General features: G+C 45.9%; 1 protein-coding gene across 6 annotated transcripts in view; it reads left to right on the top strand.

Annotated features, from left to right (window-relative positions):
- The window catches only part of RAI14 (retinoic acid induced 14), a 138040-nt gene that overhangs the window by 73694 nt on the left and 52327 nt on the right, over positions 1–12019 (top strand). For 3 of the 6 annotated variants that reach the window (XM_080804100.1, XM_080804099.1, XM_080804097.1), the window contains exons 1-2: positions 9843–10001; positions 10133–10263. In XM_080804100.1, coding sequence (XP_080660226.1) covers positions 9948–10001; positions 10133–10263 — 185 coding nt within the window. In that variant the 5' untranslated portion in view covers positions 9843–9947. Of the gene's footprint in view, positions 1–9842; positions 10002–10132; positions 10264–12019 lie in introns of those variants that run through there. The other 3 variants (XM_080804098.1, XM_080804102.1, XM_080804101.1) reach the window with 1 other exon arrangement.

The following is a 12019-nucleotide window of genomic DNA, read 5'->3' as shown; positions in this document are numbered from 1 at the left end:
CTAAGGAGTTCCCTCATCTTCCTTTCGGTTGAACAGCTTTCGTTTTCTCTTCCCGAGAGAACCAGCTATACTGGGTATCAGGAAACTGTAAATGTCTTCTTGCCTCCCTGCCTCAGGTTTCTCATCTGTAAAATGTGCTAATGGTACCTAGCTCATAGGGTTATTGTTTAAATTATAATGTAGTACAGTTCCCAGGGCTATACATTTTTTAATGTTTTTCAGTAGTAGTAGTATCCTCCCTAGGACTTAGTTCCCAGCACTGATTCAGCACTGATAAGCAATAACATAAGTATTTACTGGATGTGTTTGTGATCTCAGAAGTTGTGAATTCCTGGGGTTCCTGAGTGGCTCAATCGGTGAAGCATCTGCCTTCTGCCTTTGGCTCAGGTCATGATCTCAGGGTCCTGAGATTAAGCCCTGTGTTGGGCTCCCTGCTCCGTGGGGAGCCTGCTTCTCCCTCTCCGTCTCTCCCCTCCACCCCCTCCATCCCCTGCTCACACTCTCTTGGTCTCTCTCAAATTAATAAAATTAAAAAAAAAAAAAAGTTGTGGACTCCTTTAGAGCTGAGGTTACTGCATATCCGTCTTTCTCTGCCTAGGACTTCCCAGAGCTTCTGGCCTCTCGCAGTCCCCCAAACACCACATGAATGAGTGCTTCAACTCCGTTGACTTGGTTAGAGTCATTTTTTTCCCCTGAAGGGTAAAGGTGATTTGACCTATTGCCAGACTTACCTCCACCCCCATGAGACTGCTTTTCCCTCTAGTGGCATGATTTTTTTTTTTTTTTAATTAACAGATAATGTATTATTTGTTTCAGGGGTACAGGTCTGTGATTCATCAGTCTTACACAATTCACAGCACTCACTATAGCTTGTGACATGATTTTTAAATATAATATTTTAACATTGGTCAGCATAGTCAAAGAAACGAATCTGATAGGATTATGGAGACTTTCGGTACATTTGTAGACTGGGACAAAGGCATCAGTGGAGAAGGGTTTAATCTATAGTGGCTCCTAAGAAGTAGGGGGAAAACAAAGCTGTTCAACAAACAGCTCTGAATTGAGCCCTTACCATCTGGCAGGCGGTGGGTGGGCAGGAGGCCAGGGGTTTAGTGGTGAACAAGACAGATGCTGGCCATTGGCCATGCCCTGGAACTCCTAGTCCGGTGAGCGGGGAGGGGACGGTCTGCAGGCCTCTAAAGATACTTCACAAATACTACTTAATTACAGTTCTACCGAGTGCTGTGGAAGAGAAGCATGAGCGAGCCTAACTAGGGGAACTAACCTGGTCCAGGTGGCTAGGAAGAGCTAGGGGCAGTGGGAAATGGGAGTAGGGCACCCGGTGAAGGGGTGGGGCAGAGACCAGCCTGTATCTGGATGGAGGTGCTTAGAATTATGCATTATGTCCACGACACAGGATTTAGTGTTTGTGTGGAAAGACCTCAGGAATCACTGACACAGTCCATTAAGGGAAAGGGGATGGATTTCAGGGTGGGTGACAGAGACGTGTGACCTGTGTGTGTGAATAATCTGAAGTAGAGGTGTAGGGAGAGGGCCAACCCAGTTTAGATGAACTTCTTCATAAGTGTTGGTCTGTAGTAACTAACATGATTGGAAAGTTCTTTATGAAACTGCTGGGCTCTGTGAAACGGTCCAGTGTTTATGTCATGATGGACTGGAGATTTTCTTGCTGTTCCATTGAGTCCAAGGCCTCTCTTGGATCAACTCACTGTTTACTGAATATCTCTCGTATTTTTCAATCATTATGTCTCGTCTTCTCTCCATTAACCTAAATATTACCCATTGCAAGGCGTAGTTCATTATCCAGTTAAAAAAACCTTCCCTATCTGCCTACGTGAAGTTGACCCTCCCTTCTTTTGTTGTGATTCACGGTGTGGCTCACTTTATCATTCTCGTATCCTATTTCGTCTTGTTGGCATATTTCTCGCTTTGCTTTACTTTATCGACATGGAAAATTCAGGAAGGACTATGCCAACTATTTAAAAAGTACAAAATAGTTGTTGGGTGAATGAATGAATGTAACAGCTATGGAATTTTCTATACAGTTGATGAGAAAATATCATTTGGGTCTGTGGCTTGCTGGTTCCTTGTCCTCTGTCCTAAAATATGAAGGTGTGCTCTCTTTCTTCCTCCTCCTCCGCCTCCTCTTCTTCTTCTTCTTCTTCCTTTTTTCCCTCTGGATGGTACTAATCTGAAAACTTTCCAGTGAAAACACGGTCTACTTTGTGTAACTTTCATCTTCCTGATTATATTGGCAAAATAGTCTGCACTTGGTAAACTAGAGGGAGAAATGCATCATTTCCAGAGATAATCTCTCAAATAAGCTCGTCCAGATGGCTCCCAAAGCACAGCCATACAACAGGAGCTGTGCTAATTGGTGATGATTAGGGTTTTAGTGTCTTTCCTACACAAAGTCAAAGAAACTCTTTCTCTTCCGAGATTGCTCTGTGCCCCGGGATTATTTTGGTTGGGTTGACCTATTCCAAACTCAAACTTGCCTACTAGCCAGATGTCTGTGACCAATGAGTTTCCACTGGTTTTTACTTCCTAATGATTAAGCCAAAATAAAAGAAGGTGATGCCATGTCTGGCCGACAGCAGACGTTGCCAGTCGCCATAGCCCCAGCGTTCATCACGCCGTCGACATGGTGTCTGCTACCCTTGCAGGAGGCCGGCAAGGCTTTCCAAAGGCCGAGCTTCAAGGGAAAACTGTAAGCAAGTAGTGTCATTTGGAAATGATTTGATGAATAGGAAACTTAGAGGCCAGCCATTGAAAATCTCATTTGTGATAAATTAGCAGGAATGTTTGGAGCTTACACTGAAGGTAAGGTCTGCCTTTCCCACGTGCTGCCCTTCATAGCTGACACATTACACATGTCTCCGGAGCATAACATATGGCTTCCTGAACTTGCAAATGTGGCCTAAACGTGCTCTGTTGAACTAGCATCTGTTTAAACAGTCTCCTGGAAAGCTGAGCCATGTTCAATAAGATAGTTAATTTCATGTCTGCGAATGTTTTCTCTAGGGCCCTTTAAAATGTTATTTTTAGGAACTGCAGTAGAAAATTTACAAATGTAAATTTGCACGAAGGCATTACCTGCCTCTGAAAAGGTAATGGACCATCAGTTCTAAGCTCTAATATTAAAACATTCATAGAGCATGAATCACGAAGAAACAGTGCAGAAGATCTATTTCAATAATAATAGTCACCGTTTTTGGAGTGCCTAGTGTGTGCCAGGCCCTTCACGTACATCACATTTAATTCTCGGGATAATTTGAAAGGAAGCGAGAGCCTCCCATTTTGCAGATAAGAAAACGCCCATAACCTGCTCAAGATCACTTAGGTGGGAGGTGGGGGCTGGGATTCCAGCTCAAAAGCACTAACCTCTGAAGCCGGTCTCTCATTCTACACCAGCAGTTCTTGGCTCTCGCTTATGGGTAGACTGGGGATAAGTGTTTAAGCCAAAGACCCTTATGAATTGTGTGTGAGCTCTGGCGTGTTTGTGCCTTATTCTGAGAAGAGCCCGTAACTTGAGCAGATACTCAAAGGGATTGGGGAGACCTCTTCCAGAAGCAGATTTTTGGCTCCAGGCTGCTGCTTTCCTTTTTAGACACGAGGAAACAGCGCGTGTAGAACACAAACTGTCCAGAGGCACTCGGCGCTCTGTTGATTTGACCAGAAAGTGAACCGCAAGCCTTCTTTCTAAGCAGTGCGCGTGCACACGCGTGTGTGTAATAAATCACATATAGAGATAAGTGCACAAAACGAGAATGTAGCATTTAACAAGTGAACCTCTAACCAGGTCACAAGCTAGAGCACAGGACCCTAGGATACTCCCAGGTGTCCCTCCCTCCTCAGATGGCCTCCCTTCCAACCCCTATTCTGACTCTTAAGGCAGCCTCGTCCTTGCTTTTCTTCATCAGTTTACCCTCCAAGCACGCATCCCTAACCAGAGGGCTCCGTCTTCCCTGTTTTCACCCACATCTCCGTGTAGCGGACTATAGTGTTCTACGTCGTGCTCTTTCAGCCATCTTGTTTTTTTCTCCGTCCCTGTTGTGTGCTGCTGTACTTTGTTCCTTCCCTTGCTTGATAGGTTGTAATGTTCCTTCTGTTATTGGACATTTGATTATTTTTCATTTCTGCCTGTTATGAGTAATGCCTTTGTTAAAATTCTCCTACACATCTTAGACACAGGTTGCATGTGCGACTCTCAGGGAAAGCATAGTATGCATTAAGCTTTTGTGAGAGACAAAATATTTAGTCCTACAAGGAGAAAGTAAAGAATTCTTTTCGTCTCCCCCCCTCTTCCTTCATGCTTCTGTGAGTAACCTTTGCATACTTTCCACTTGTCCCCAGACTTGGACTAAGAATCAAAGAGCGCACTTGAACCTGAGTTCAGGGCGCTGACTGAGATCTCAGGGATCAGAGTCTTCCGGATGAGGCATGGGTGATTCTTGTGACTGGGAGACAGTGGGTTCACCCTGATGAATTGATAAGACCTGGCTCTTGGTCATGAAGAGGTTCAGAGAAAGTGTATGATTAAAATATTGGACAATTGGCTTTAGAATATTTAGGGGAGTAGAAAAGTTAAGGGAGTTGGATTTATTTAGCCTATTTTAAAAAAAAACATGATTAAATAGTTGTTTGCAAAAGAATGAAAGTTTAATAATTGCAAAAAAAAAATTGCTAAGACAAGAGATTTAGGTTAAGCAAAAGGAGAGTATTCTAGCTAAAATCAGCAACAGGTACTGAGCATGTGTTAGGCACCAGAGGGGCAAGAAGTAAAGGCTGTTGTCAGTGCCTTCAGGGAGCTGAAGACAGGGAAGCAAAAACAAGCACGCACCAAGCTCTGGAACAAAGGCCAGGACACAATATTTCACCGAGTCTAGACTGTGGGCTTCAGGCAGCTGAGTAGGCTGCCCTCTGAGACACCACGGAGGAGAGAAGCAGACAGAGGCTACCACCGAAGGCTTGAAGAGCCTGCAGGGCTCTGGGTAGGCTTTAGTAGGAAGCCTTTTCATAGGCAGATGGGATGACAGAGCATTCTAAAGCAGTGGCATCTGATGTTTTTTCTCAGGAGTCCCCAGTAAAAATATATATTTCATGTCACCACCCAGGATGTATACATAATCAAAAGTCTCATAAAATATTTAACGTTATTAAATATGATAGCATCTGATGTTTGCTGTTTTTCTCCAAACTCATTTTTTGTAGATGTGGGATGAACCCGCTTGCAGGTTGACAGCACCATTCTGAGGGGACCGGGAGCCCAGTGTGGATGGAGGCAGAGCTAAGAGGCTCTATGGGAGGGAATGCCATTTAGAGGAGGGGATTTCCATGGAAAGTGGTGAGGGGGGAAAGGGATGTTTGTGTGGTGATGGGCTCTAGAAGCCTGTCCCGATTCTAGAGTATGAATGAATTATGTTGGGTTGTTATGGCAAAATTTCCAACTTCACCTATCATATGATCTGCTTCTGACACCAAATGGTTTTCTCTGTACCCACAACCGATCCTCCAACTCTTTCGGCACCAACAAGGTGTCCCAGCGGTGCACTTCAGTTCTGACACTAATGACCTCACGGTATTGTCAGACCCCACAGTTAAGGGGCTCAGTCCCACAAAATTGCTCCCACTTCAAATGACATTTGCCAGTCCCGGGCCAACTGGACATCTGAACAACTAGCTATAAAGTCGGTGGCGGGTTGGGTGTTCCCACAGCCCACTCCTCAGGTTTGATCATTTGTGAGACCGGCTCACAGAACTCAGGCACTTTGCTTGGTATTAATAAGTTTATTATAAGAATGCAAGTCAAGAACAGCCAAATGGAAGCAATGCACGGGGCAAGATAGGGGATGTGTGTGTGGGTGCGTACGTGCAACACTTCTACTCCCTCTCCAGTGTCATCCTCCCCCCAGGGCCCCGATGTGTTCACCAACCTCAAAGTTCAACCCTACGGCTTCAGAGTGGGTTAAGTCTTTATGGAGGATCCATTTTATAGTCATAATGGATTAAGTCATTGGCCATTGCTGATTGACTCAGTCTCTAACCTGGAGGTGGAGTTACAGCTCAGAGTTCTAACCCTCTAATAACATGGCCGATTCCCCCCCTCCTTGCCAACCAGTCCCCATCCTGAAGCTATTTAGGGGCTTCCAGCCCCTAATACCATTAGCTCATGTAAAGGGGCATATTATGAATAACAAAAGATATACTTTGCCCCTATCACTTGGGACATTCATGGATTTTAGAAGCTCCAGGGCTAGGAACCAGGGACAGAACCAAATCTATAACTCTCATATCACAGTATCACAACCTTACTCTGGCCGGCCCTCCTGTGAGACGGTAGATTGACCAAGATAAGTTTTGATGCTCGGTTTCAGTTGAGTACCACTCAGCAGAGGAACAGAGGGAAGAGAAGAATTTGCTTCTGGATGCTCACAGAGCATGGACATTAGAAGTATTTATTAAACATCTGTTTTATCTCATCTTGTGGATGGCCATGGAATTTCTGGTGTGGAATGCAGCACTGGGTAGAATGGTTTTATGGGAGAAAATACAGGGATGATCTCCACGGATGGGTTTAGGAGAGGAAGGTGATGGCACCTTGAAAGCCATGCTTTCTGGAAGAAACATGGTACAGCCCATGCATATCAGAATGCTTACAAGTATCACCACTCGCCTGGTCCAGGACTAGAGAGCTCAGTCATGTTAACGTCACCTCCTTGTGAGTGCTGGCTAACGGTCTGGGTAATGTCATTTCAGAATCTGGATTTAGAGATCAGAGAGAGGTTAGAGAGAGGTTAGAAGGTTAGAGGACAAGTTGGGATCCTTTTTGCCTCCACTTTTAGCATACTTGGGAGAATTTTAACAGTAAACTCTTACTTCTTTCTCATTTCCCATCCAGTGGCCTATGTTCTCCCCCAGTTCTTCCTCAGGCTTGCTCCTGCCTTCCTGGTTTGTTTTGAACTGTTCTCTTGGCTCAGACTCTAAGGCCAATATGTATAGCACCCATCCATTTCCTTCCTGCCGCTTGCCGTGAACCCCATCTGCAGCACAGACAGGTTGAATGGTGGTGTGGATTATTTATTAAATCTTTGTGTGTGGGTAGCCGTGTTCTGTCCACCTCCTCTGTTCTAACAGACAAGTAACTTTTGGCCTGCAGTAAGGAGAATCTAGATAAAAGAGAAGAATTTTAGATCTCAAGGGATGTGCCGTTGACCTTGTCCTCCAGTGGTGGTGGGGGGGCATCTTTCTTGCTGTGCCCTCTAGAAACTGAACTCCCTAAATATCCACATGTAACTAATTTTAGGGAATCCGTAGAACCGGATTTTTCTTTACCCGAGTTGAGTGCCTTAGCAGCACTGAAAAGGAAAATCCTTTCATGTGGCCTTTCTTTGCTTAAGTACTTTCGGTCATATCCTCTGAGGCTTAATATCCTTTTGATCTTCCCAATCCAGTTTTAATTTGCTCAGTTGAAATTAGGGAAGGATTTAAAGACAGCACTAATAATGTGTCTTTGGGATAATGTAGATAGGAACCTTTGGTCCTGAATGTACTTTGATGAATTTTTTTGTTTTGTTTTGGCTTGTCAAATGCTGTCTGGGGGAAATAAACTTCAGTCTGTTTCTTGGTGTTTGCTACGTTTTGTTCTTAAGTAAAACTTCCTACTCTACCAACAAATGTGTGTGCTTGAGGCAGTATGTGTTTTGTGTTCTTCTGCAGTAGGATGTCTGATTTATCATTGAAGATAAAACCTAATGTGGTCTCTGTGAGTGTATTGATAGTGCCAGAAGTGTGGATGACATTGGCCTAGTTCTTAACTTACTGAAAATATTTAGAGAGCTGTCATTTAGAGCTGCACTGTCCTATACGATAGCCTCCAGCTACTGGCACTTGAAGTCTAAACTTAACAATTCAGTTCCTTAGACACACAAGTCACATTTCCACTGCTCAGTAGCCATATGTGGCTAATGTGATATTGACCATTTAGGCCCGATAATTCTTTGCTGGGGTGGGGTGGGGGGCTGTCCTATGCCGTGTGGAATGTTTAGCAGCACCCCCGGCCCCATCTAGTAGAGGCCAGGAGCATCTAGTCACAATAATCAAAAATGTCTGCCCAGATTGCCACATGTCCCCTGAGGAACAAAATCCTCCCTGGGTGAGGATAACTTGCTTAGTTCATCCAGTACAGATATAAAACATTTCCATGAACCAAGACAATACTGTTCTAGAATAATCTCCAGCAAAGTCTGGTTGGGGGCATTTATAGATTAAGCATTCTGAGCTTTAGAGGAATCAGATTAGTCATCTGGTCCAAAGCCCTGGGAAACTGAGTCACTGAGAGGTTTGGGGTGACTTAATGTCCAGAGCATGGACGTATCAATCTAGACTGCTCGAATTCTAGTTCATGCAGCCTAGAGGACAGACTTCTGATTTTCATATCAACCTATCTCCTCATTCCTGTGTTCTTGCACTCAGTGGAGGCTCTGGGGGGGACGGAGTCCTGAGAAATGGGAGGGGCCCAGTCCTGAGCCTCAAAACAGATTCCTTACCTTAACCATGTGCACCTGTGTTTTACTCCTCCATGACCTGTGGCTTTCTCTAAGGCTGGGGTTGGAGGGGTGCCTGGGACATCTTGTAGACCCACCTTTGCTGTCTTAGAAAGTGGAGCCTTGTTGGGTTTCCCAGTTACGTCAGTGCAGAGAGATTGGGAATGTGCTGCTCGGGCCACGGAAGGTTGTAGTCCTATTTCCAGTATCTCCTCTGTCGGCTTCCGTGCAGGTCCATGGCAAGCCTTTAAAAGGAAATGCCTGGAGGTTTTTGATCTTCAGAGGTCACAAGGAAGCAAGAGAACCCTGCAGAAAGTTCTGGGGAGGGTGAAGGACTCTCTCTAAGGGTGCTGGTATCCACAGCAAGAGGGGCTGGAAAGTAGGCTTAGCTAGGAGAGATCTGGAGGGCAGGCCGGCCTGCAGAAAGACCCAGCGGCCCCAGGATGTGCCCTAGGATCTCATCTCCCTGAATTTATCCTGTATACCTCCTACACCTCCCCATGACTCTTCTTCAGTTACTGATTTTATTCTCTCCTCTGTTCCAAAGGCTGTAGTGGCTCACTGTGTCCTTTTCACATGCGACACTTCTTGGCCTTCTACTCAAGGCCCATTTGCTCTTGTATGGAGATCTCCTCTTTTCCTTTGTAAGAGTAAAAACCAGTTTTTATGCACATGAAAGCTTTATTGTTGCTGTGGTTCATAGAATGATTCTGTCTGAGGCTTGGGCTTGGCATTGGTGGAGGCTTTGCTCCAAGCCCCTGGATGTTTAAGAGGTCGCTCAGGAAGAAGTTTTGTTTCTTTTCTTTCTTTCTTTCTTTCTTTTTTTAAAATTTTATTTATTTATTTGACAGAGAGAGAGATCACAAGTAGGCAGGGAGGCAGGCAGAGGGGGGTGGGGAGGCAGGCTCCCCGCTGGGCAGAAAGCCTGATGCGGGCTCTGAGATCATGACCTGAGCTGAAGGCAGAGGCTTAACCCACTGAGCCACCCAGGCGCCCGGAAGTTTTGTTTCTGATGATACTTTGTTGAGTTGGTAGCCCGGACAGCTACTTAAAATCATTCCGTAGCTCAAAAGTCAAGGCGCAGGGAACAGGCCAGAAAGAGTGGCAATGAAAGCAGGCGAAGAGTGTGTGTAAATAAACCCTCGAGTAACCTTGCACTGTGGGCCGGTTTGGTTCTGTAACACCGTGGGCCCATTGAGCTGTGGCCTGGGTCAAAGGCCAGTATCCTGAGGAGTCAGCTGTCAGAGTTTAGCTGCAAACAAGCTAATGTGTAAACTTGCCTCGAGGTCTTTTCAAGTGGCTTCATTTTCCCAGCCTCACTGAGAAGGAGGGACTTTATTTCGGGGTGTGCTGACCAGCTGCTGTTCCACTGAACTGTTGATGTTTTCCTTTGGGAAACCGGTCTTCTTGAGTGTCTCCCCAGTGAAGGGGAAGGTATCCGATTTGGGGACAGCTTTTGATTTTAGTGACGGCAGGGTGGGGACCGGGAGGACCAGGGTCCTGCTGGTCAGTGTGACTGTGGCCGCTGTTGTTCACTCGCTCTGCGTCTCCCCTTTGCTCCACAGACCAACGAGTGGAACAAGAATGATGACCGGCTGCTACAGGCTGTGGAGAATGGAGATCCCGAGAAGGTGGCCTCCCTGCTGGGCAAGAAGGGGGCCAGTGCCACCAAGCACGACAGCGAGGGCAAGACCGCGTAAGCTCAAAAGATTGGTTGCTAACTGTAGTGATTCTGGCTTCTCGAGAGTGTTCTCTGGAGTCCTTGGGATCCATGAGGGAACTTCACAAAGGCCTTGAAGGAGACTTTGTGAAATGACTGTCGTCTCCCGTTCTTACCCCTCATGTTAAAATGTGTAGGAGGATATTTTCATTTGGTTCCTGTCTCTTCAAGTTCCAAACTGCACACTGAGCTTTACTGTCAGGAGCTGTATTTGTTTTCAGGTGTAACCAAAGATTGCACTAGAGACGAAATAGAACCAGATTGCAACCAAATGATACGTGGGGAAGGAATTCTGTCCTACATTAGAAACAGCATAAAAGAGGGTAATTTTTTCATAACCCTCAGGCCTTACTATTTATATTGTTACTTCTTTTAAAACCCCTTCCTTAATGTTGATCAGTGATTACATGAGGCGTGTGAATTTTGCATTATACTTTGCCGTTGGTGGTGCTCTTGCCTGCCATAATTAGAATTATAGATTTGATTAAGGTGTGCGTGTGTGTGTGTGTGTGTGTGTGTGTGTGTGTGTGTATTTGTATCCATCCTTACTCTGGTCATATTGTAGAGAGGTCATTGACTTTGTAGCTAAGCAGACTTCTAATCTGGACTTCGTCACTTATGAGTCCTGTAGCCTTTGAATCTTAATTTATTCAGTTTCAATGGGAGATGATAATATCTAACCACTAGTGTGGTTCTGAATATAAAACAAGATCCTGACTTTGGTTAGGCGCCTCCAGAAGCAGGTTCTGAGACAAAGATTTGAGTGTGAGCTGTTTCTCTAGCCAGCGCTCCCAGGAGCACACAGGAAAGGCCTGAAAGCCCAGTGGTTTGTTACTGACGGGCTCCTGCTGTGGGCAGCGGGAACCCCATCCTGCTAAGACCTTTGGGAGTCTCTTTAGACTCAGAGGAGGGGTTGGCCACCTCTGGCCCGCAGTCTGTTTTTGTAAATAAAGTTTTTTGGGGGGGGCTGTAGAGCCAAATCCATTATGCAGCATTGGCCGTGGCGGCTTCTGCCCCGCAAAGGCAGGTCGGTGGAGTTAAGGCTTCCAGACCCCAGCATACGGACTCTCTGGCCCCTTGCAGAACTAGTGTTCATGCCCCAGGTTCCAGGTATGCCTGAGAGTTACCCAACCCAAGGGGTAAGGAAGCTGGGGTTTCTGTTCCTAATCACTTGTCCCTCCAAGGTGGAGTGCTGCTTCTAGGGCCCATTATCATTGCGGGCAGAACGGGTCCAAGAGATTAGGAAAGGGGCACCTCGTAGCTATAGGCACCCTATGTAAAGAGCTGGCGATGGCCCCCAGTAGGAGCCTGATCAAGCCAGTTCCCTTTCTTTCTCCTCGATGAGTGGGTTCTCGATCCTGGCAGCTCCTGGCCGAGACTCACGTGGGGGTACTTTAAAAACATACTGATGCCACAGGCACTCCAGATGTTCAGAAACATTTCATCCACGGAGAGGCCCAGGGATCAGTATTTTTCAAAGCATCCCATGCCGGTTCAACCAGAGAGCACCATCATCCAGAGAGCACCATCATCCAGAGACAAGATTGACTCTAGATTGACTGACAGATAGTGAGAATAAAAGGCAAATTTTCAGGAGAAGATGGAGCCTCACATTTGAAAATTTTGTCAATGAAACCCTCTTCCTGGACCCTGCTGAATCCCACAGCCTGGACACCAGTTCCGTTGTGGGGGGGCAGGCTCGTTGATCTGCAGGGGGAAGAGGGAAGTGTTC

This window comes from Martes martes (assembly GCF_963455335.1).
Source record: "Martes martes genome assembly, chromosome: 5".
Classification (NCBI taxonomy): domain Eukaryota; kingdom Metazoa; phylum Chordata; class Mammalia; order Carnivora; family Mustelidae; genus Martes; species Martes martes.
Note: the sequence above shows the minus strand (reverse complement) of the source record. Positions and strands in the feature narration are given on the sequence as shown.